General features: G+C 49.9%; 1 protein-coding gene across 2 annotated transcripts in view; it reads right to left on the bottom strand.

Moving 5' to 3' along the window:
• The window catches only part of TMC2 (transmembrane channel like 2), a 63,257-nt gene that overhangs the window by 10,453 nt on the left and 27,770 nt on the right, over positions 1–25,034 (bottom strand). For both annotated transcript variants that reach the window (XM_002710874.5, XM_051845199.3), the window contains 10 exons: positions 24,819–24,917; positions 21,422–21,564; positions 18,179–18,326; positions 16,338–16,526; positions 14,557–14,736; positions 12,964–13,113; positions 9,458–9,586; positions 4,177–4,244; positions 3,253–3,492; positions 1,479–1,604 (listed from right to left, as the gene is read on the bottom strand). In XM_002710874.5, coding sequence (XP_002710920.3) covers positions 1,479–1,604; positions 3,253–3,492; positions 4,177–4,244; positions 9,458–9,586; positions 12,964–13,113; positions 14,557–14,736; positions 16,338–16,526; positions 18,179–18,326; positions 21,422–21,564; positions 24,819–24,917 — 1,472 coding nt within the window. The remainder of the gene's footprint in view (positions 1–1,478; positions 1,605–3,252; positions 3,493–4,176; positions 4,245–9,457; positions 9,587–12,963; positions 13,114–14,556; positions 14,737–16,337; positions 16,527–18,178; positions 18,327–21,421; positions 21,565–24,818; positions 24,918–25,034) is intronic.

Raw genomic sequence — 25,034 nt, 5'->3', positions numbered from 1 at the left:
CAAATAACAAACTTCATAGAATTTCTTCCAAAAAGTTACTAGAACAACAACAACAAACAGCAAAACAGCCTTGGGGACAGGAGGAGAGTCTGATTTCCAGAGTTGCCCCATAACATTATTTAAAGTACCCAGTTCTCAACAAAATTTATGAGATTTACATAGAAACAAGACCCATACACAAGAGAAAAAGTAGTTACTAGAAACTCATTGGGAAGTCCAGATGCTATACATCCTAGAAAAAAGTTTAAATCAGTTATGGTAAGTAGTTCAAAGAATGAAAGAAAACCATGGCTAAAGAACTAAATGACCGTATGAAAACAATGTCTCACTAATGCCAATAAAGAGACAGAAATCACAAATAAAAAAAGAGTTGAAAAGTATAACAAGTGAAAAATTTCAGAGAGGGGCTCAACTGTATATTTGAATTGACAGAAGAAAGAGCCAATGAGCTTAAAGACAGATCAATTGAGATTATACAGTCTGAACAGTCTGAAGAATAGAAATAAAAAAAAATGAGGTAAAACAACAGAGCTTTAGAGCTCTGTGCGGCAACATCATGTCATACCAACACACATTGGACAAGGAAGCAGAGACGGGGTCAGAAACAATATTTGAAGAAATGACTGAAAACTCTCAAATCTGATGAAAACTATTAATCTACACAAGAAGCTCAATGAACTCCAAGCAGGAGAAACTAAAAGTGATCTAAGCCAAGGCACTTCGTAGTAAAACATAAAATGTCACAGAGAATCTAGGAAGCAACTTATCACATACAAGGAATCCTCAAAAAGAACAATAGCTGATGTTTAAAGAGGTTTTATTTATGATTAAATTGAAAGGCAGAGCAAATGAGAGATCGAGAGATTGAGCTGGCTTGATAACAGAGTTTGTCTTAGCTGCTGTCTGCTTCCTGGGTCACCAGGTGACCCTCCTTCTGCAAGCGCTCAGCCACCTACTGCTTTCATCAGATGCCAGACCAAGGGGGCTGATGGCCTTGGGCTGTGAACCTCCAAAATGCGGACAGAAATAAACCTTCTTCCTTCCTCAGCATCCCCTCTCTGGTACTTCAGTTAATGAGAAGCTCCCCTCCATTCCACTACCTGAAGCCAACCTACCCATGAACACAGCTGGCTAAAACTGCCAGGGAATGAACCAACTCCAGTGGTCCTAAACCAGTGACTGACAGGAGCTGCTCTGCCAATGGCCCTCATTCCTCACCATTAGGGGTGACACTGAGACACACTGTCTCCCAGAGTTCCCCAGGATCAAAGCCGAGCCATCCAGAACGGTCACCATGCATTTCCCCATCTCCATTCGCTACCCACTCCCTTGTAATCTACTTGCATTTGAGTCCTTGTCTCAGAGTCTGCTCCTGAGAAATCCAGACTCGGAGGGCGAGGGAGAAGGGCCTGCCAAGGAAGTCTCCACTGCCAGAGGAGGTCTGCGTGGGGTGGGGCCACGGGCCCTGGCTGACTTACAACATCAGCAAGATGGCGGGAATGATGAGGCCCGGGTTGGCAAGGAAAGCAAAGATCTTGCCCAGGAAGGTCGGGAAGTCATTCTCAATGGTCTCGTGGAGGACGTCGTACATTCTGTTTTTCCCGCTGGGAAGAGGAGAGGACGTTTTAGGGCATGCTGCTCAGCTCATCTGGCACACCCCAGCCCCACAGGCCCACAGCTGTGCTTGCACCACCTCCCTGGAAGACCCCAAGCTCTGCTCCAGATGGACAGTAAGACAGCCCCAGGGCTGTAGGGCAGACTCTGCATGCAGGCTCACAGCTTCGCGTGGCTGGTGGGTGTCTCACAGCCTCTCAGACTACACTGGGCTTCATGTTTGACACCATCCTCAGCGAGAAAAATACGGGTTTTCTCAAGTTACAATGGGAGACAACTGCCTATGATGTAGCTACAAGGCCAGCAAAGAGCCTCCTCTGGGCTCTCCACAGGCTGCCATGATGGAAGGCTTCACAGGGCCTCTCAGAGTAACCACAATCGGCCTTCAGATTACAATCCTGGGAGACTGGATCACCCTAGACAGTTCATAGTAATAATTTTTATTTTCTTCAAATACCTAATGACAATAATGCAGACAGACTCTACAAATGTCTGTCCAGAAATCCCTGATTCTGATGGCTCTTAGTAATTTTGGTGCCAAGAAGTGGGCTTTTGGACTTGAAACTCTGGGTTCAAATCCTTGCTCCCCACTTTATTAGCTGTGAGACATTACGCTTGTCTGGGCTCGCTGACTGTCCTCTCTAGGGCTGCACTATCAACTGTGGCTGATAAAAATCAGATAAAAATGAATCAAAATGAAATATAATGAGACAAAACAAAGAATTCAGCCTCAACCATACATTTTAATCCTCTATAGTCATGATAGGAGCTGGTACGGTAGGAGAGCAGACAATGTTTCTATCATTATAGACATTCCTATTGCACATGCTGCAGAGGTGGGGTATCTTTGGACAGGGTACTGACAATTTCTGTGCCCTGGTTTCTTCGTATGTATAATGTACTACTATATGAAATTATACACATTATTTGCTTAGAGGATACAGACTGAAAACAAACAATAGTGGTATTTGTACCCAGGCCCAGCCCTCCATACCTTGCCTAGGAAGAAGCTTCTAGCATGTGGTGTGTCCTCAGCCTGGTGTCTTAGGCCTTCTGCAGTTCAGCCATTCTTTCCACTCTAGACTGACTCTCCCTGTACTCTATGTGAAGCCCTGTTTGACCAAACCACGCTCTCCTGGACTTTACTGCTAACATCCCCTCTGGGCCCCATCAACCAGAGGGCTTTCTCCAGGGTTAGGCCCTCACCAATGGAGAAAGACCAGATGGGCACTGCCCAGAGTGAGTTTCTCCCCGCTGAGTGGAGGCAGTGCCTGGGCTCTGGTCAGGCAGATGAGGCACAGGGGGAGGAGAATTTTCTTTCAGCGCCACACCAGGACAGTGTCTCACCTGACTTCAACCCTAGGTGGGAGCGAACCCAGCTTACACCTCTTGTCTTACTGCAGAGTGTTTGTGTTAAAATGAATTAAAATTAGAGATTCCGTGCCTCAGATTCTCATAGCGAGTGCTTACTGTGCAGCACAGACTGAAACTCTGAGAACAGCATTGTTTTTGCACTGATTTGCCCAACGCTCCATGGCCCTTCACGGGCTGACCTGAAACCAGGCCAGAATTCAGAGCCCAGGCCCTCCCATGGCCTCAGGAGAGAAGCTGCACCCATGTGGGACCACGGCCGTGCACCTGAATGGGCCACAGTCGAAGGAGGGTGGGAGTGACATGATGGTGTAGGCCACGGGCAGGAGGCTGAGGAAGAGCACCAGCAGCAGCAGGCCCATGTAGAAGTTGTTGGATCGCGAGGCCTTGAACACGCGTTCGTGGGGGACGTTGCTGCTCATCACGGCCCAGCACTGGAAGTACATGGAGGTCAGCAGGCGCAGGACATTGATGCCCACCAGTCCCGGGGCGTAGAAGGAGCCCATCCTGCAGGGACACAGACCCGACCTCCGGTTGGCCTGAAGGTAGGGAAGGCGAGGGGGGGACATGAGCAGGAGATGGGAGGCTGGGTCAGGGGCACGGGACCCAGGGAGGGAGCCTCACATGCATCCAGAGCCCCGTTAGCGCTGCTGCCTGGGGCTCTGGCCAGAGTTTCACCCCTGCCTCGCCACCAGGTATCAGCAAATTACGTGGTCTCCTGCCTGTTTCTCCCCAAGCAACATGGCTGCTACAGAAGCATTGAAGCCCCTCAACTGGGAGAATGACACAGTGGCTGGAAGGAGCCCATGGCAACTCAAAAGCTTTGGCTGAAGTCACGTAGGCTCCATCACCTGCTTCAGAGGAGGACCACCCTTCTCCTTCGTCTCTGCTGCTTTCTCTTATCCCTCCCTCCTTGTCCTCTCCTTCCTTTGGCCCCTTCCCCTCGTTTGTTCCCCTCCCTCCCTCCCTGCTCCCTCCCTGCTTCCCTTCCTATTTCCATTCTCTCCCTCCCTCTACTCCCTGGGCAGCTCAGGGCAGCTCCCAGGTGGGCCAGAAACTGCCCTTGTTCTCCTCTAGTCCCGTCCTCTACTTTCTGGGCTGGGTTCCTCTGGACTCTTCCAAGCTACTTGAGTAGCAAAGTCTGGCATTCCAGAGGAATGAGGTGATCCCCAGATGAAATGGAAAACTCACCAAATCATTCCTTGGTTGAAGATCAAACCCAGAACATTTCCACTAATGTCAAACTCAGCATAGGAGGGCTGAGGAAGTGGGAGAGAAAGAGTGGAAGAGAGGGAGAGAGGGAGTGAGGGAACAGAGAGAGAAGCATGTTAGACCACTACCAGACAATTGGCCAATCCAAGGCCACTCCATCCAAAACAGCCCGCTCTGGCAACCAGAAGGAAACCTAAGGTTCAGGATTTTGCTTTTTAAACATCTTTTTAAAATAGGTCTATTGTGGTTGGCGCTGTGGCCTTGTAGGTTAAACCTCTGCCTGTGGCACTGGCATCCCATATGGGAGCTGGTTTGAGCCCTGGCTGGCTGCTCCTCTTCCAATCTAGCTCTCTGCTTATGGCCTGGGAAAGTAGTGGAAGATGGTACAAGTGCTTGGGCCCCTGTACCCATATGGGAGACTCAGAAGAAGCTCCTGGCTCCTGGCTTCAGATCAGCCCAGCTCTGGCCATTGAGGCCATTTGGGGAGTGAACCAGTGGAAGACCTCTCTGTTTCTCTCTCTCTGTAACTCCGCCTCTCAAGTAAATGAATAAATATTTTTTAGAAACCCAGGTTTATTTATTTGTTTGAAAGGCAGAGTGACACAGAGAGAGATCTTCCAACAACTAATCCACTCCCAAAAAGGCAACACTGGTCAGAGCTGAGCTAGGCTGAAGCCAGGAGCCAGGAACTCCACCTGGGTCTCCCATGTGGGTGGCAGGGACCCAGGTACTTGGGCCATCTTCTGCTGCTTTCTCAGGTACCTTAGCAGGAAGCTGGATCAGAAGCAGAGTAGGCAGGACTTGACTTGGTGCTCTGATACAAGATGCTGGCATCGTAAGTGGCAGTTTAACTTGCTACACCACACCCCCAGCCCCAACATGTTTTAGCTTTAAAGAAAACTTCTTTAAGTTGTCAAAACTGAATGATTTTCAACAAAACATGTGAGAGTTTCTGCCTTTTTGACCCTGCAGGTCGACAGTGTGCTCGTGGAGGATTTCTATCAGTGTTTGAGTCAGCCATGGATCTGGAAATTACACTCAAGGAACAAATCTTGGAAACAATGGACTACAAATAACTAAATGAGGAGTCAGAGGAAAAGAAAGTTTAATAACGAACAAAACCCAAATCATTCCTCTGACTCTCCTTCCCTATCTCCTTCCTCCAGTTTGAGAGTTGTTCTTGGCAAGGAAGGGGCTCAGTCTGATTTTCAGCATTTTGGTGGAGCTGGGGCCCTTGTGAAACATGCTTAGGTGTGCCAATTTGTCTTCCAGAAATGGAGATGAAGGGTGACAAGAATGAGAGAGGGTCATAGAATGACAAATGCCCTAAATAGCACTCTGGCCTCAGAATCAGCCCTTATGGCATTCGGATCTGGCTGAAAAGCCCATGCCAGCATTTCAGGCATGGAAAGCCAAGACACTGTGGCAAAAAATGATCTACACGAAGGATCTCTGTGAGATCCCAGTGGAAAGAAGGGGCCATCAAAGAACAATGTACTCTTCTCTGAAGGGAGAGCTTTTACTTTGTTTATGGCCCTGTCTAAATACTGACGGAGTTTGTGGATCAAAAGGCTTCCATAGCCTTGGCAGCTCATGACAAGAGCCTTAGGTGATCACTGAGTGATCAATTGTCAATTGTTAAATCAACAACAAGAGTCACTGTGCACTTGCTCCATGTAGGACCTCTGTCCTTAATGAGTTGTACTATGAGAATTAACAGTAAAACTTGCCTTCAAACAGTACTTTATACTTTGTGTGTCTGTATGAGTGTGAATTGTTGAAATCTTTACTTAATATAGAGTTGATCTTTATATAAAGATAAATAAAAATGAATCTTAATGAAGAGAGAGTAGGAGGTGGGATGGTTTGGGAGTGGGAGGGCGGGTGTGTTTGGGGGGAAAACTGCTATATTCCAAAAGCTGTACCTATGAAATTTATATTTATTAAATAAAAGCTTTCTTAAAAAAAAAAGAATGAGAGAGAGGAAAGTGAAGTTAGGAAAGAGAAAAGAAGTGCCTATCAAAGGAGGAAACACCCGGTGGTGGTGGTGGGATTCAGCCTTGGGGATTTAAATGTTTAATGTTTTAAAATATTTTTAAGAATGTATCTACTGGGATTTCTGTCCTGCTTAGAAAAATCTTCCTCACTCCAGGATTCTAAGTTTGTATATATTTTCTCTTTGAAATTTATGAATGCCTTTTTTAGTGTTTACAACTTGAATTCACTTCTTCTTAATAGATCAGGTGAAATGACAGAAGGGTTTATAGTTTCCCATCTCCCAGTGGTTAACCAGTTGTCTTGACCCATTTTCTTTAAATTATTTATTTATTTGAAAGGCAGAGTTACAGGGGGAGAGAGAGAGAGAGAGGAGTCACAGAGAGATCTTCCATCTGCTGGTTCACTCCCCAGATGGCTGCAAAGGCTAGGGCTGGGCCAGGATGAAGCCAGGAGCCAGGAGCTTTCTCTGGGTCTCCCATATGGGTGCAGGGGCCCAAGCACTTGGGCCGTCTTCCACTGCTTTCCCAGGAACATTAGCAAGGAGATGGATCGGAAGTAGAGCAGCTGGGACTGTAACCAGAGCCAGTATGGGATGCTGGCACTGCAGACTATGGCTTTAATCTGCCCGACCCATTTTTATACAGTTCTTCTTTTTCCCACTGGTTCAAAAGGCTCCTTTTATCATAAGCTCAATTTGTGTACAGATTGATTCTATTTCTGGACTTTTTATTCTGTTCTATTGATGTTTGTCTATTCCTCAGTACCAGTTTTAGTCATTATACCTTCTTAATATGTTTTCATATGATAGAGCTAGTCACTTCATTACTCTATTTTATTTGTTTTTTATTTGAAAAGCAAAGTGACAGGGAGAGTCAGAGAGAGAAAAAGAGAGATTGAGATCTCCCAACCACTGGTTCTCTCCCCAGATGCTTGCAACAGTCAAGGCTGGGCCAGGCCGAAGCTAGGAGCCAAGAACTCCATCTTAGTTTACCATGAGAGTGGCAGGGGCAGGAGTACTGCTGCTTTCTCTGGCACATTATCAGGGAGCTGGATTGGAAGTGGAGCAACCAGGACTTGAACTGGCGCTCCGATATGAGAAGCTGGTGTCACAAGTGGCAGCTAAACCTGCTGTGACATGCAGCCTCATTCTTCTTGTTAAAGATGTCTCCTGGCGGGACAGGCATTTGATAGGGTGGCTCAGATGCCATTGGGATGCCGCCCACCTCCCACATTACATTGCCTGCTGCTAAGGTGCATCCTTGGAGGCAGCAGGTAGCGGCCCAAGGACTTGGATCTCTGCCACCCTCTGGGAGATCTGAATTGAGTACTGGTCTCCTGGCTTTCCTCTGGCCCAGCTCCAGCCTGTTGGATGGAAGATCTCTCTGTCTCTCTGCCTTTCAAATAAGTGAAAATAATTAAATAAATTTTTAAAGAAAATAATTTGTAGATCTTCCCACATGCCTTTTTTTAAAATTGACTATAAGTGTTGGATCTACAGGTTTATTTTTTTTAAGATTTATTTTATTTATTTGAAAGAGTTACACAGAAAGAAAGGAGAGGCAGAAAGAGAGAGAGAGGTTTTCCATCTGCTGGTTCACTCCCCAGTTGGCCGCAATGGCCAGAGCTGCGCCGATCCGAAGCCAAGAGCCAGGAGCTTCTTCCAGGTCTCCCACATGGGTACAGGGGCCCAAGGACTTGGGCTATCCTCTGCTGCTTTCCCAGGCCATAGCAGAGAGCTGGATCGGAAGTGGAGCAGCCAGGTCTCAAACCGGTGCCCATATGGGATGCCGGTACTGCAGGCAGCGGCTTTACCCACTGCGCCACAGCAACGGCCCCCACATGCTTAATTTTTGAATAAACTTTAGTACTATTTTGGGATCTTGTTGAACTTGTGAATTACTTTGAGGATAGTGACATACAAGCAATATTGTGTTTCTGTCCAAAATGTGATCCTGTTTGAGTACAAGGTTCTTCCCCCCTTGTTCTCAGACAAGGCTGTGAGTCTCCTTGCTGTGGAGAAGGAGCTGAGCAGGTTTGTTTAAAACTGTGGCTGGTGACTAAAAGAAAAAAAGTACGGCAGAAACCTGTACTGGGCCCTAACCTGGGCCGGGGACCCTACTACAGGCCAGAGTGAGGACCACAGAGTTAAACAAGACCTGGGGCCTCCACCAGGAGCTCAGCTCACACCACATGATCATTGGGTGGGCCCACCAGGTGCTGAGGGGGAGACACACACAGGCTAGGTGAGCAGGCCAGAGGCTCTCAGAAGGTCATGGAAGGCTACGGCAGAGAGAGGAGCTAACATTCCTTTGGATCTGCAGGCGATGGTTGTGTTCTTGGGGTGCTTTAGGACTTCTGGAAACATTCACAGCCACTCTAGGCTTTCAGCCTCCCTAACAAGCACAGAAAACTGCTCAGCACTGAAATGTAGGGTTCATTTCCCCCCAAGGCCAGTGCCTGCATTACCCGGGTCAGTACGACACACTGCAGGGTGAGCATTTGTGGTGCAGCTGGTTAAGCCTCTGTGCAGCCGTCCTGGCTGCTCTGTTTCTGACCCAGCTCCCTTCTCATGTGCCTAGGAGGCAGCAGATGATGTCCCAAGTGTATGGGTCCCTGGGGTTCCTGGCTTTGGCCTGGCTCAACCCTGGCTGTTGCAGGCATTTTTTTTTTCTTTTTTGACAGTTAGAGTTATAGACAGTGAGAGAGACAGAGAGAAAGGTCTTCCCTCCATTGGTTCACTCCCCAAATGGTCGCTATGGCCAGCGCCACGCCGATCCGAAGCCAGGAGCCAGGTGCTTCCTCCTGGTCTCCCTTACGGGTGCAGGGGCCCAAACACTTGGGCCATCCTCCACTGCCCTCTCGGGCCACAGAAGAGAGCTGGACTGGAAGAGGAACAACTGGGACTAGAACCTGGTGCCCATATGGGATGCCGGCGCCGCAGGCAGAGGATTAACCAAGTGAGCCACGGCGTCGGCCCCTGCAGGCATTTCTGGGAGTAAACCAGTGTATGGAAGGTTTCCCTCTCTCTCTTTGCCTTCCAAGAAGATAAATTTTTTTACAGGTCATTTTGTTAATCACATTGGAAAAAAAAAGCAGTTTCCTTTTTAAGAGGCCCCTTAAAGGAAACAGATTGAACAGCCTTGCACTTCTCAGAGCAGAGCCTGACACACGCATCTGGAGAAGTGAGACGCACAGGGTGCGCCTGCCTGTACGCATCAAATGGGAGGGTGGGAGTGCCTCTGTGCAGGGTGTCGGGACCTACAAACCCAGCCTCCAGGTCCCAGCACCAGCAGTGGTTCATGAACCGGACAAAGCACGCCCGGAGGAAGTCCCCCACCAGGATGGTGATGTACGTTACCAGCATGTCGGACACTGTCAGCCTCATGAACTCCTGCAAGGAGGAACACAGAAGTGGTCGTCAGGGTTCCAGCTGCCTGCTTCTGCTGCGTGACTGCAGCCACACTCTCCCACCCGCCTGAACTCATCTTCGCGATCCCCGTTCTTCGTGGCAGAGGAATGGTGCAGGCAGGACCTTGGGCTTTGGAGAGTGCTGACTTTAGGTCCCAGCTGTACCGACTGCTATCTGTATGGCTTTGAAATAATCCTGTAACCTCTTGAAGCTGATAGAGATATCAACCTTGCAGGGCTGTTGGGAAGGGGTTAGTGATGGCTGGTGCATGGCAGCTGTCAGCACTGTTGCAGAGGTTTAGGATCTGAAGCCACATCCTTAGCATCCTCCACCTGCTCTGCAGTGACAGCTGCCCCTGCTAAGACGGACTGTGACATCAGTCCCTGGGGACAATGGCTAGCTTGCTTTAGCTTCTGCTAATTGTTTTTTTTTTCTATCCCTCCCTCCCTCCTTCCCTCCCTCCCTTCCTTCCTTCCTTCCTTCCGCACAGTTACAGACAGAGAGAGAGGCAGAGACAGAGAGAGAGGTCTTCCATCGGTTGGCTCACTCTCTGAATAGCTGCAATGGCCAGAGCCGGCCTTATCTGAAGGTGGGAGTCAGAAGCTTCTTCTGGGTCTCCCACATGGCTGTAGGGGCTCAAGTACTGATTTCCCAGGCCATTAGCAGTGAGCTGGATCGCAAGAGGAGCAGCTGGGACACAAGTTGGCACCACAGGCTGGCACCACAGGCAGAGGGGTAACCTACTATACCATAGCACTGGCCCTGGGATTTTTTCTTAATATGTAGAGAAGGTAAAACAATTTTTGCACAGAGGAACCTAGCAGGCGAGGCAAAAGCCAAAGAACAAAGCATGCTCTACTTAGGTAGTCTCTCTGTGTATAATTTATTACTTTTTTGAAAAAGCTGAAAAGATCTCCGAGACACTGTCACAGCCTTTGAGACACCTAATAAATCCGGAGTTCCTGGGGGCTGCAGGCCTGCTTTGTTCATTTCTGTACCCCCAAGACGATTCAGAAGTGTTTGCTGGGTGAACAGCTGATGGGTTTTCAGGGTTATTCCCCAACAAGAACTCGGGTTAGTGCTCCTTAGGAAAAGATGAGCCAACAGGTGTCAAGTCTCTCCCCTGTGGAGGTGGTAGTGGGTGGGGGTAAGCAGGATGTGACACCTCAAATCCATCCTACCAACGAGCTCAGAAAGAAACACGTTTTTTAAAAAAATATATTGGTGTTGGTGCTGTGGCGTAGTAGGCTAAGCCTCTGCTGGTAGCACTGACATTCCATAAGGGTGCCAGTTTGTGTCCCAGTTGTTCCTTTTCCTATCCAGCTCTCTGCCTATGGCCTGGGAAGGCAGTAGAAGATGGCCCAAGTGCTTGGGCCCCTGCACCCACGTGGGAGACCCAGAAGAAGCTCCTGGCTCCTGGCTTCGGATTGGCCTGGCTCTGGCAATTGAAGCCATTTAGGGAATGAACCACTGGATGGAAGACTTTCTTCTCTGTCTCTCCCTCTCTGTCTATAACTCTACCTCTCAAATAAATAAATAAAAATCTTTTTATTTGAAAGGCATAATGACAGAGAGAGAGAGAGAGAGAGAGAGAGAGAGAAATCTTCATTCCACTGGTTCACTTCCCAAGTGGCTACAACAGAGAGGGCTGGGCCAGGCCAGAGCCAAGAGACAAGAGTTTCATCCTAGAATCCCACGTGGTACGGGGTACTCCTGCCTTCCCATGTGCATGAGCAGGAAGCTGGATTGGAAACAGAGTGGAGTAGCTGGGACTGGAACTGGCACTCTGATATGGAATGCCGGCATTGTAAGCAGGTTTAACCTGCTATGCCACAACGCGGGCCCCAAGAAACACACTTTAGTCAGTGATATGAAAGGTGATGGGCAGTCAGGGAGGAGTGCCAGAGAGATGAGGCTGGACCTGCGAATTCTACAGTGGGCTGGCCCAAAGGAATCACGTGGGTGATTAACTCTTCCGTCTGCTGATGGGGGTGGTTTTATTGACTTGAGGACTCTTCTGTTACATGCCGTGATGGGTTTGGAAATGCAGCGGCTGGGGAAGCTGCATCGCTCTGCGCTTACTCCTTAGAGGTAAGGAGGATTTGAACAGCATGGGGGGAGTCTGGACAGGAGGAGACAGGAGGTGGGGAGTCTGAGTCCTCCAGGAAAGAACTGGGGGAGGAAAGACCCCAGGCCTCATGGGAGAGAGTGCTTCTGAAAGAAGAAGTCGTCCTCTGGAGGACTCACAGGCAGTTTGCTATGAGGCTGTGAGTCACCTGCCCCTCCACGGCCCCTCGTCACCCTCAGTTACAAACATGGTGTCCAGTGTTGTGTGAGTGCATCCTCCAGGGAGCCGCCAACAGTGACAAGCGCTGCATCTCAGTGGGGGTGCAGGTGCAATGGAAAGTGATGGAGTGGAGGAAGAGGAGGCAGCCGAGCTCTATCTCACCCATGAACACGTCTGCTCAGGAAGACAAAGAGCACCAGGATCTGAAGTCTGCACTGGGCAAGCCACAGGAATGGTGGCGAAGGGGGTAGGGGGTCAGGGACATTCTTAATTTTTAAGATTCTAATGAAAACCATTAATTCTCTTTACAGAAAAATACACTGGGGCCGGCACTGTGGTGTACTGGGCTAAGCCTCCTCCTGCAGCTCCAGCATCCTATATGGGCACCAGTTCTAGTCCTGGCTGCTTCACTTCGGATCCAGCTCTCTGCTGTGGCCTGGGAAAGCAGAAGATGGCCCGAGGGCTTGGGCCCCTGCACCCCCATGGGAGACCCGGAAGAAGCCCCTGGCTCCAGGCTTCAGATCAGCCCAGCTCTGGCCATTGCAGCTATTTGGGAAATGAACCAGCAGATAGGAAATCTCTCTGTCTGTAACTCTGACTCTAAAATAAATAAATAAAATCTTAAAAAAAAGAGAAAGAAATGGAAACTTCAGGGGTGGGTGTTGTGGCACAGTGAGTTAAGCCACCACTTGGGATGCCCCCATCTCATATCAGAGTGTCTGGGGTAGAGTCTTGCCTCTACTTCCCATCCAGCTTTCTGCTGAGGCACCTGGGAGATCATGGCTCAAGAGCTGAGACCCTGCCACCCACATGGGAGAACCAGATATGGAATTCCTGGCTCCTGAATTCAACCTAGCTTTGCTCCGATAGTTGTAGGTATTTGGGGAGTGAACCAGCAGATGCAAGATTCTCTCTCTCTCTCTCTCTCTCTCTCTCTCTATATATATATATATATCCCTCTCTCTGTTTCACTGCACGTTTCAAATTAATTAGTCTTAAAAATGCAAATATCAAGGAAGGAAAACAAAGAACTGAGAGCAGGGATCACCTCTGCAGAGAGGGGAGCACTCACAATGCCCACAGCAGTCTCCCAGCAAGAACCCCGGGGCACATCTGCAGGGTGCAGGGGTGGCCGGGGGACGCTCTCGTTCCAGCCCGAGGAGTTGTAATAGTTAAACAGGGTCCAGTGGGTGATGTTCTTTATGGCCTCTTCCTTAGAAAGCTAGAACAGAAGATGCAGATGCGGGGTTGGGTGGAGCCAGGGACAGTCCAACTGTTTCCATGGGAACAACAATTTCAGCTGGCATAGGCCATAATACTATCATCTAGCTTCTGCCCTAACCATGAACAGTCTTTCCAGGAATGTCTCCCACAGGCTTTCCGTCTATACGGGGAGGGGGACAGCGGAGTTCAGTCCTTGGGTCTTTGCCACGCAGTGACCTTCTTTTCCAGGTTGACATCTTTCCAGTCATCCGTCTTCCAGTCATTCATTCTTCTTTTGAGACCAATTCACTCAGGGTGTGCTCTGGGCACGCGAGGCAGAGGTGATACAGGGGTGCCCACAAGAGAAAGGGCTTCTCTCGGAGAGTTCACAGTCTAGTGAGGTATGGAGCTAACAGTCACAGAGCAGAATGACAGGAGCTGGGGAGATTTTCGGTGGGGACTGAGCGGCGTCCACGTCACCGAGGGGGCCCACAAAGACTTTCTGGAGGCAGTGACATCTGGGCCGAATCTGGGAGGATTAGCAACTGAGGGATTATTTTAAAACAGGGAGAAGAAGTGGGAAGAGGGAGGTGAGAGGGCATTTTGTTTTGTGGAGGATCTGGGAGGCGCAGGAGGGTGGAAGAGTCTCCCGGGGGAAGAGGGAAGCCAGAGATGAGGGTGGGGGTGAGGGCCGGGTCCAGGCACTCCCACACTTAGAAACATACAGTATTTCCTGTAAGTTCCTGTATCTCAGGAGAGTTCCTGTGGCTCAATGAGGATGGAGGGGCAGGGAAGGGGCGTGTCATCATCTGGCCCTCCCCCAGTCTCATTTCCCACCTTGTCCCCTGAACTGCACTGTTCTGTTATCCTGAAACTCCCTGTGGGCACCAGCTGCTCCCCCTGCTTTCCCCAGCATTTTGGCCAAGGTTCCCCAGAGTGGGGTTTGGAGGCCCTCTTTGGCCCTGCAGAGCTGCCCTGGGCTTGCCCCCACTGGAGCACACCCCACACCCTGCTGTCCTGGAGGAGTCGCCTCCCAGCCCATAGTGGGAGCATGACTGCAACAGGGCTGTGTCTTGCTTTCTGTGGTGCCGCAGGGCCTGGCACAGAGGGAGCACCTTCCCAGTCCTGTGAGCACTGATGAGCAGGTATAGCACCATGGCACAGTCCCCTGGCTGCTAATCCCTTATGGCAGCTTTGCAACAACATGGAAAAGTCTACAGGTGCAATCCCAGCGGTACCAGGCGCCTTGTAGACAGTGTGAGGAAGGCAGCCTGAGGGAAAGACAGTAAAGAACTCCAGCAACATGTTAGTGGCTGTCATCTTCGGGTCAGACTTTTTTTTTTTTTTCTGTTTACTTTTCTGAATTTCCACCATTTACTTCCCTAACATGAATTATGCATAATGAAACTAGTATATTAACAGGAGGAGATGTGGTGGGCACCAGGGATCGGGCAGCTCTTACCTTGAGGTGCACATCGTCCATCAGGGCCAAGAGAAATGTGTAGAGGTTTCCCAGGAAGAGCGCAAAGATGCGTCCCAGCTGCCACTTCAGTCCAATGCGAGGGTGGTAATTCTCCAGGGCAGCAATGGTTTCAAACAGAGGGGGACAAAACATCCCAAGCAGGGACATCACGATCTCCACCTGAGAAGTCAAGCAAGCCGGGGTCACTTACGTCATCAATGTCATTGCTGAGCCATCATCCCTGCATGCCCATGGCCATCCATCTCTGCTGCCCGAGGGCCCTCTTCTCTGCCCCTAGAGTTGGGTCTCCACAACTTGCTAGGTGGTCCTGGGCAGTCAGCAATGCCTGCACATCCTAACCGCTGTGAGACTGGTTGCTCTGCACCTCTCATCATTCAGCAGGACGGCCAGAGCTGGTTCCCAGGTGGAGGTCTCGGCTTTCCCAAGAGCGGTAAGGGATCAGGTTGCAACTCAACTGTCTTAATGATAAAATAAACAAGTCACACAGCCATGTCAAGCTGGATTTAAGGAACAGGAACACGGATTCCCCTCCCCGCCATGAGAAGAGTTACAAAAATAGCATTGTGAAGAAATGTGCATAAAAGATATAAGAATGGGTACCATTTTTTGCAAACTACCAAAGCTGTCAAATTCCCAAGAAATTTACAGATTCGATCTAACGACAATAAATCCTTAGTGGATTTTACTGTGTATCTGCATGAGAGAGCACAGTTTCCCAGATATCAAGACGTAAAGCCATAGTGTATGAGTATGTGACGGATGCAAGAACAGAGAAATAGACCTCTGGAACTGAGAACAAAGCCCAAGATCACACCCGTGCTTTCATGAACACGTGGTCGGGCTGTACGGCACTGCAGAGATGTTGAGGAAATGGCTGCCTTTTTAATAATTGGTGTTAAGGGCTTAGTGGGTAAAGCTGTCACCTGCAGCACTGGCATCCCATATGGGCGCCAGTTCAAGACCTGGCTGCTCCACTTCAGATCCAGCTCTCTGCCATGGCCTGGGAAAGAAGTGGAAGATGGGCCAAGTTCTTGGGCCCCTGTACCTGTGAGACCTCTCTCTCTCTTTCTCTCTTCCTCTGCCCCTGCCTCTCTGTAACTCTTCATTTCAAAAAAATAAATCATTACAAAAAAAAAAAATAGGACAACTGGCTATGCGGTTGATTGATATGTTAATTATAATTTGGCTTTCTCTAGTTATAATAGCTAGCCCGAAGGCCTAACAATAGGTGATTCTTCATTCAGGATGTTAATGTCACTTTATGGGATAAGTGATATAATCTCACTTTTTTTTTTTTTTTGACAGGCAGAGTGGACAGTGAGAGAGAGAGACAGAGAGAAAGGTCTTCCTTTGCCTTTGGTTCACCCTCCAATGGCCGCCGCGGCTGGTGCGCTGCGGCCGGCGCACCGCGCTGATCCGATGGCAGGAGCCAGGAGCCAGGTGCTTTTCCTGGTCTCCCATGGGGTGCAGGGCCCAAGCACCTGGGCCATCCTCCACTGCACTCCCTGGCCACAGCAGAGAGCTGGCCTGGAAGAGGGGCAACCGGGACAGAATCCGGCGCCCCAACCGGGACTAGAACCCGGTGTGCCGGCACCGCTAGGCAGAGGATTAGCCTAGTGAGCCGCGGCTCCGGCCTATAATCTCACTTTTTAAACCAAATTCTATAATCCAGGTTTCCAGTAATTCCACTAAATGGCATGGGAACCAGTGATTTCAGTATTTACCCTCAGTCTTCCCATCATGAGAGAGATCCTTCTTACCTCATTTCTTTCATACCAGCTGACGTTCTGCATTTTGGAGAACTCCTGGGATCGCTTCACCACAAAGTAGATGAGATATCCGCTCCCACAAAGACAGCAGATGATGAGGAAGTTGGCCAGAACGCGGAGGAATCTTGTCAGGTGGACATTTTCCTCCTTGTTGCTCTCTTGCTCATCCACGATTGATTCCTGATGTGTGAAAGTGAGATGGGAACAATTTCAGGCCAGGAACTGACAGGAGCTGCACTGTTGGGTCCCTGAGAAAATTACCTTCTACTTCTACAAGTGAAATAAAATAGAGGGCGATGTAATAACCCGTGCCCTGTGAAGAGCTGACTACGTTCTTGAAAGCAATCTATTTTTTGTTGTTATCTAGTACACATAACGAAGACTTAGATGGATCGAATGCTCACCACGTGCCAGATGTGGTACCAAATGCTCTCTAAACCCAAACACGGAACCGACACGGCAGTTACGGTCAGCACCCACCCTGCAGACACGAGGACTGGGGAGACTTCAGTAACTGTTGAGAGGGGATTGCTTTAAATCTACAGATCAGTTATATCTGAACTGAATCTGAACAATATTGAGTCTTCTAATTTGGGGGTCAGCAGGTGGCCATAGGCTCCCCATGGCTGTGAGGAGGAGGACTGGGTCAGCTCCCTGCTCCACCCATGGCCGTGAAACCTGTGTAGTCAATCGCCTTTGCCTGGCGGGTGTCCCTGCCATGTGCAGGCATTGGTGATGCGCAGAGCCACTGGCCCCAGAAGAACTGGGCAAGAAGAGAGAGGAAGGGACAGAAAAACAGAGCTGTGGTGTAAATGTGACCTCTCTTAGGTCCCAAGGGAAAGAAAGCCTGAGTACTCAGGAGAAGTCTATGGACCGCCCAAGAACTTGACACGGTTTTTAAAGGGATGGGGGAAGATGATGATGTGCAGTGCCTCAGTATCATGGCTTCTGCCTCCATTCATTTCCTCGCCATCTGGTTTACTGGTATTCTTTTTTAAGAAATAATTTATTTTCATTTTAGTTGGAAGGAGAGAGAGAGAGAGTGAGAGAGATCTCTTGCATCCACTGGTTCAATCCCATATGCCCATATGCCCGCAACAGCCAGGGCCAGGCCAGGCTAAAGTCAGGAGCCTGGAACTCAAACTGGGTCTCCACATGGGTGGCAGGGACCCAAGAGCTTGGGTCGTAACCTGCTGCCTCCAGGGCGTGCATCAGCAGGAAGCTGGAACTGGAAACAGAGCTGGGACTCAAATCTGGCACTCGATGTGGGACGCCAGGGCCCCAGGCAGCACCTTAGTTACTGATTTATTTTATCTGAACCTCACCTCAAGCGTCTCTGAGACAAGGTAATGAGATCATCACGTGCGTATCGTAAGAAACACACAGCAGATTCCTTTACTCCTACACCCTTTCTGGGTGTTCTACTTAGGTGGGGAGCTTTCCAAAAACCAACAGCAGGACCCCAGCCCAGACTAATTACATCGGAATCCCTGAGAGTGGTGGGGACAGGGACAGGAAGCTGCCAAAGCTCCTCAGGTAGTGTGGCTTGCAAAAGAGGTTGAGAATGGCCATCCCAGTTCAGTCCAGCTACTTCCTCCAGCCGAAAGCAGTTCCACTAGGAAACAGGCAGGACCAGACCCTGGCACTGAGGTTCTCCAAAACAGAAGTGGGCTCCAGCCAGGGGCTTCCTTTGTGGAAGGCTTGAGAACTGGGCTCATGCTCCTGGGGGATTTGTTTCCTCTGCCGCAGCTGGGAGAAGTCTCCAAGTGCTGGGGGCACCCGGAGACCCCCCCCCCCCGCCCCAGCCCTTGGGACCTGCCTCGGGCAGTTACCTTGAAGCTGGTGGTGATGGAGGCGTACTTGCTGTCGGCTGTCTCTGAATTCCCGATCAGGTAGTCCCAGCTGGTGAACATCTTGAAGCTGAAGGTGAAGTTGTCACTCTCCCCTTCGCTCGTGCTCCCCTGGGAATTGCTGGCCATCCTGCAGGGCACACACCACCATCGTTACGCCTGCTCTGTTTCTGCTGCGTCACTCAAGGGGACTGTGCCCTGAGCCAGTCTTGGGCACATGCAAGATGAACAGGTGGCAGGTATCCACTGAGGGGAAGAGCCAGGCAGGAACTTGAGCCAAGACAGCTTTGATGACAGCCAGGGGGTCTTCCCTATAAATTCGGGGTCCCCTGCAAGCATGGTGTCCGTGGGGGAAGAAGGAGCCTTTTCTACCCCACACCTGATTCCTGTGCCCTGGCTCACCTGCAAATGCAGTTTGAGAACTCCTTGCAGGTACTTTTTCAACCAATGACCAGATTTTCCAAACAATGACCAGTTACTGTGCTCAGATCTCACTAACCCATATCGACTCACATAATTCTCCCAATGTCTGCTCTGTTAAGTAAGTGTATCATCTCTGTGGTTAACAGACTCCGAGGGGAAGCAGTCTTTTGCCTGCTTAGATATTTGAAGTGGAACATCCCTTTCTTTTTGAAACATCTTTTGGAAATTCATTTATTTGTCTGAGAGGCAGAGAGAAAGACAGCGAGCTCCCATGTGTTGGTTCACACCCTCAGATGCCCATGACAGCTGAGGTGGGATTAGGGCTGAAGCCACGAGTTGGGAATGGCAGTTCAGGTCTCCCATGTGGGTGGCAGGAACTCAATTACGTGAGCCACACTGCTGCCAACTAGGGTCTGCATTAGCAAGAAGCTGGAATCAGGAACCACAGAAAGAAACGGAACCCAGGAACTCTGATGTGGGGTGTATGTGTCTTAAACAGCACCCTAAGAGCTCAGCCATTCCATTGACTGAATGAAGGAATGTATCTTTTTGAAGAAATTTAAATTCTGTAAAAAAAAAATGGCCGAAACAATTTTAAAAAAATGAAAGAGAGAGAGAGAGAGAGAACTAAGCCAAATGGCCATCCCAGCGCGGCCTTCTAAGACACCCATTTTCCTGGATGGACATGTGTCGCTCCCCCTCTTCATGGAGGAACGACACAGGACCCTGCGCTGTTCTTTTGTCTGCTCGGCCCTCCCCGGGTTTGCTGCTGGTTCTTCCCGGGTTGGCTACCGACCCTTCCACCTCCGTGGAAGGGCGGTTCCCCCTGCCACTTTCCCCACTTCCGCGGGGGAGCGGCACACCGCCGGCCGGCTCTCTTGGGGGCTGCTCAGGTGTTCCTTCAGGTGTTCCTTTTAGATGTTCCTGGTGCATGTTGTCTCTCTCCTCCTTTATAGTCCTCTTCCACCAATCCCAACTCTGCTACCCACATGCCGAGTATGCTGCTCTACTCCAATCAGGAGCAGGTCCTGCTGTTTATTGGTTGAACTGGAGGCAGCTGAGTAGAAGCTGTTTCCTCCTCTCCCAGAGCCATATTGTGGGAGAGCAGATGCATAGAATAAGTCTTAATTCCAGTAACAGTCTAGTCCGAGTTGCTCCCCACAGACATGTATTTTGTCTGTTTTAAAACCCAACAAACTCTAAGGTGGCTGGCACTACAATTGGGTATTGTTCACACCCTTTTTTTTTTTTTTTTTTTTAGCAAAATGAAAGTCCCGTGGACCTTCCTAATTTCTCCTACTGTCCTTGGTCTCTGGAGTTCAGTCATGCTCCCTAATCCTATCGTGTGTGCTGGCTTGTGGATTTTCTGTTCTGAAGGACTCAGTTAGCTGTTTTCATTCACCAGGGAAGCATTGCCTATTTCTACACTTATCTGGGATAGTAAAAGGGAACAGTGTGGGCAGGTGTTTGGTATAGTCGTTAATTCATTGACTGGGATGCCCACACTAATCCAAGTGTGCCTGGGTTCGAATCCTGCCTCTGCTTCCAGTTCCAGCTTCCTGCTAATGTACCTCCTGGGAGGGAGCAGGTGATGGCTCAACTAGTTGGGTCCCTGGCACCCACGTGGGTGGTGCAGATTAAATTCCTGGCTCCTGGCTTCAGCTTGGCCCAGGCCTAGCTGTTATAGGCACTGGGGAGTGAGCCAGTACCTCTCTCTGTATCTCTGTCCCTGTTTCATGGTCTTTCAAATAAATACATTTTCAAAGAAGGAAAAAGTAACAACATGAGGGCTCAGAATGAAACCAATCTGGTATCCTGGTTTTTTCCCCTTAGCGTTACAGAGCAGGGGAGCCAGGTATCGCCCCTGGTCACTGCTGAGTGCTGGGCAGGGTCTTGTGAACAGCAGCAGTTTCCCCCATGACGATGCAGCAGGAAGCCAAGCCGGGCTTACCCACGGCCCTTTCAGGGGTTTGAACCAGGCTTCAAGAGAGCTCTCCTCTCCTAGGGGCACAGCCACACATGCTGATCTGGGAGAAGGAACCCTGGAGGCCTCACTGGAGGGCGAGTGGGCCCTGGTGGTCAGGCTGGAGCAGGAGTCTGTGCCCCACCCCAGCCCAGCCACCATGGATAGGGTCTCCTGGCTCCCAAAAAGGGCATGCAAGGACTGGGCCGAATTTGTCCCTCAGAGAATATGCACTCAGAGGCACAGACCCATTCCACTGAAAGCCCATTTCTGACCCCAGGGGCAGGTGCAGTTGGGTCAGAGAGATTAGCTGTAGCCACACACATTGATTTACGGTAGGTTTGCTGTCTTTATCTTCGTAGGGCCAGTTTGGCTGGAGTGCCAGAGGAGCTTTTCCAAGGAAGCCAAACTCTGGAGAGAAACAGGAATAGGCCTCGCACACCTCCAGCCTCACCTTATCAGATAACCTGCTCCCTCTCAAGCCACACTGGGCTTCGGACAGTTTGGGGAACACAAGAGGATATTTGTTGCCTCAGGGCCTTTGCATATGCTCTTCCTGTGTCTAAAACATTGCACCCAGACTTGGGCTGGCAGCTCTTGGCCTCATCTAAAGGAATTTTCATTCCACTTCCAAGAATACCCCACATTGCCCAGTTTCTGCATTTTATACCATGTGTTACAATCCACAATTGCTTTGAGTATCTGTTTCCTTGTTTCCTCTCTAACTGCCCCCACAAGAAGGTTAAGCAGGTATTCAGTGGCCAGTGGCCAGGGGAGTGGGGAGTGAGCTCTTTGTGTGAAGAAAAGTCAAAGCTCGTAAATGAGGCAGTTATACTTACGATCTAATGACAATCATCAGGCTGTAGCCAAACACGCTGACCCCCACCATAAAGTAAGCCATCGGCAGCCTGTACCGCAGCCAACCGATGGTCCTCTGGTTATTGTAGTAGCCGTAGAAGAGAGCCGAATACTTGATGTAGCCCTGGAGGAAGGCAAATCCAGATGCTCTGGTTTGTGAGCTCAGAGGACAGATCTCAGACACTCTATCCTCCCAGAATCCTTTCTCAGCATTTTAACCAGAGTCTAATGAGGGGAAAGTTCTGGGTGTTCTTGTTCTTCCGCCTTCCCCCATGGTTCCAGGATCTGTCCCTGTCTCCTCCTTCCTGCTTCATTCCCTTGATTACCCCACTCCATGGAGTGCGTGGAGATGCAAGAGGCAAGGACCAGCGCTGCTAGCGTTCGGGATGAAATCAGGGATAGTTGTGTGTGTGTCCATGCACACACAAATATGCACACATAACTTCAAGTTATTTTCCCCATCCTCAGGGTCACAATTAAAGTAGACTGGAGGGGCCGGCACTGTGGCGTAGCAGGTAAAGTAGCTGCCTGCAGTGCCAACATCCTATATGGGCACCGGTTTGAGTCTCAGCTGCTCCACTTCTGATCCGGCTCTGCTATGACCTGGGAAAGCAGCAGAAGATGGCCCAAGTCCTTGGGCCCCTGCACCCGTGTGGGAGACCTGGAAGAAGCTCCTGGCTTCTGATTGGTTCAGCTCTGGCCGTTGTGACCATTTGGGGAGTGAACCAGTGGATGGAAGATCTCTCTCTGCCTCTGTCTCACTGTAACTCTGTCTTCCAAATAAATCTTTTTTTTTTTTTTAAGTAGATTGGAACTTGTGATCTTTCTCAGTGTTTCAAAACTTCCAAGAAAAACTGCACACAGTAAAGTTTCAGAATCTAACTCAACCTCAAATTTTATTTCATTTTTGGTTTTTCAATGTAACTGGCTTTAGATGTAATTAGTATATTTTTAAGGTACAATAGTAACTTAGACTTTTAGCACTTTTTATATGTCTTTGCTTAATACAAAGGGAAGGGTTATTGTTGAATAAATTAAGACTGTTTTTGGTAGGTAAAATGCTGCAATAGGGAACATTGCGTGAAATAAAGAATTAAGGAAATTCTTAATAGCAAGTTAGTTGAGTGCTCCTGTTACAAATAACTTGGGAAATTAATCCAACTCACTTTCATATATATATTTTTTTAATTTTAATTTTTTTGACATGCAGATTTAGATAGTGAGAGAGACAGAGACAGAGAGAAAGGTCTTCCTTTCTGTTGGTTCACCCCCCTAAATGGTCGCTACGGCTGGTGCACTGCGGCCGGCACACTGCGCCGATCCTAAGCCAGGAGCCAGGTACTTCCTCCTGGTCTCCCATGTGGGTGCAGGGCCCAAGCACCTGGGCCATCCTCCACTGAACTCCCGGGCCACAGCTGAGAGCTGGACTGGAAGAGGGGCAACTGGGACAGAATCTAGCACCTCAACTGGGACTAGAATCTGGGGTGCCAGAGCCACAGGTGGAGGATTAGCCAAGTGAGTTGTGGCACCGGCCCATATATTTCTGAGAGGTCTCAAACTTGGCTTTGAGAATGAAGCGTGGTGGCAGTGGTGAATCATTGTGGGAGGTACCACGGCCTGTGGTCCAGCTGTAGGAACCCCTTGGAGCTTCAGCCAGAAGCAGGGGATGTGGGCACTCCCACAGGAGGAGGGAAGGGTGTTCCAGGAAAAAGACCATGGGCAAAGGCAGGGAGGCACTGAAGGTGTGTGATGCATTTGGGGCTCCCCCCAGTCTGGATAATATCGGGGTATTAAAGTGTGAGGTACTGGGCAGACATGGGCCTGGAGAAGTAGGGAGTCGCGGGGTTGGAACTGTTCTTTTGTAAATACGGTGGGGAACGCTGCCTTTTATTCCATTTGGGATAGGAATCAATGACTAACCACGACAGGAGAGTGACAGCTCAGATGTGCAGTTCAGAAAGATAACTCTGGCAGCGGAGGGAATGCAGATTTTAGAATTTTCTAGAAGAGTCTTACAACAGTTCTGGTAAAGTGAGAGAGCATTATTCAAGGCAGAGGTAAGAGGGATGGAGAAAGGAGGCTGATTTAGGAAATTTTTTTTTTTTTTTTGGACAGGCAGAGTGTCGCTCCCCCTCTTCGCGGAGGAACGACACTGGACCCTGCGCTGTTCTTTTGTCTGCTCGGCCCTTCCCGGGTTTGCTGCTGGTTCTTCCCGGGTTGGCTACCGTCCCTTCCACCTCCGTGGAAGGGCGGTTCCCCCTGCCACATTCCCCACTTCCGCGGGGGAGCGGCACACCGCCGGCCGGCTCTCTTGGGGGCTGCTCAGGTGTTCCCTTTAGATGTTCCTGGTGCATGTTGTCTCTCTCCTCCTTTATAGTTCTCTTCCACCAATCCCAACTCTGCTACCCACACGCCGAGTACGCTGCTCTCCTCCAATCAGGAGCAGGTCCTGCTGTTTATTGGTTGAACTGGAGGCAGCTGAGTAGAAGCTGTTTCCTCCTCTCCCAGAGCCATATTGTGGGAGAGCAGATGCGTAGAATAAGTCTTAATTCCAGTAACAGTCTAGTCCGAGTTGCTCCCCACAGCAGAGTAAGACAGTGAGAGAGAGAAACAGAGAGAAAGGTTTCCCTTTCGTTGGTTCACCCCGCAAATGGCCTCTACAGCTGGCACGCTGCGCCAATCCAAAGCCAGGAGCCATGTGCTTCTTCCTGGTCTCCCATGCGGATGCAGGGCCCAAGGACTTGGGCCATCCTCCACTGCCTTCCCAGGCCACAGCAGAGAGCTGGCCTGGAAGAGGAGCAACCAGGACAGAACCGGCGCCCCAACCGGGACTAGAACCTGGGGTGCCAGCACCGCAGGCAGAGGACTAGCCTAGTGAGCTGCAGTGCCGGCCCTCAGGAAATATTAGTAGGCAGGCTCAGCTGTCTGGAGGGGGATGGTGCAGAGGGAGAAGTAAGTGACCACCTGGATGATGGAACGACTGGCAGCTCCAGTAATGGAGACGGGAGACAGAGGTGCGGGCTTTGGTTGGCCGGGTGCTGAATCTGAGGAGCAGTTTAGACATTCATTGGAGACGCCATGTTGAGACTAGGGAAAGGGCTCAAGGGGAGGAAGACTTGGGATCTTCATGTCTTAGGGGAGAAAACCATACTGTGGGACCCCCTTCCATAGAGATTTCACTGAAGGGCAGAGTGAGATGAGCCGCAGCCTCATTGGGGGCTCACGTATGAGAGGGGCTTGTGCAGGACAGCTGGGGGAGATTGTGGAGATGTGGCTGTGAGTTCCTCATGCTGAAATGCAGTATTTCACACCTGCCCGTGCAAGCTTTTGACCTTACAGTCTCAGAGAGGAAGTGCACTGGCACGTTAGTGATGGTACCTCAAAGTCCCAGAGGACGGAGAAGTCCATGGCTTTCTCCTGCTCAGCCCGAGGCACGGTCTTCCTGGGGATGCTTCCATAGGGCACGCCCATCAGCACCTTGTGCAGGGACAGAATGACCAAGCGTAAGCGGAGGAAACACAAATGCGGAGCTCATGCACTGTCCCGGTTTAAGCACTTCCCTTCTCAGGGCAGACATGCACATTTTCTGTAAGT

The sequence above is a fragment of the Oryctolagus cuniculus genome, chromosome 11, assembly GCF_051225735.1.
Source record: "Oryctolagus cuniculus isolate XC-2025 breed Fujian yellow rabbit chromosome 11, ASM5122573v1, whole genome shotgun sequence".
Lineage (NCBI taxonomy): Eukaryota > Metazoa > Chordata > Mammalia > Lagomorpha > Leporidae > Oryctolagus > Oryctolagus cuniculus.
The sequence above is the reverse complement of the archived record's forward strand: the minus strand, read 5'-3'. Positions and strand labels throughout refer to the sequence as shown.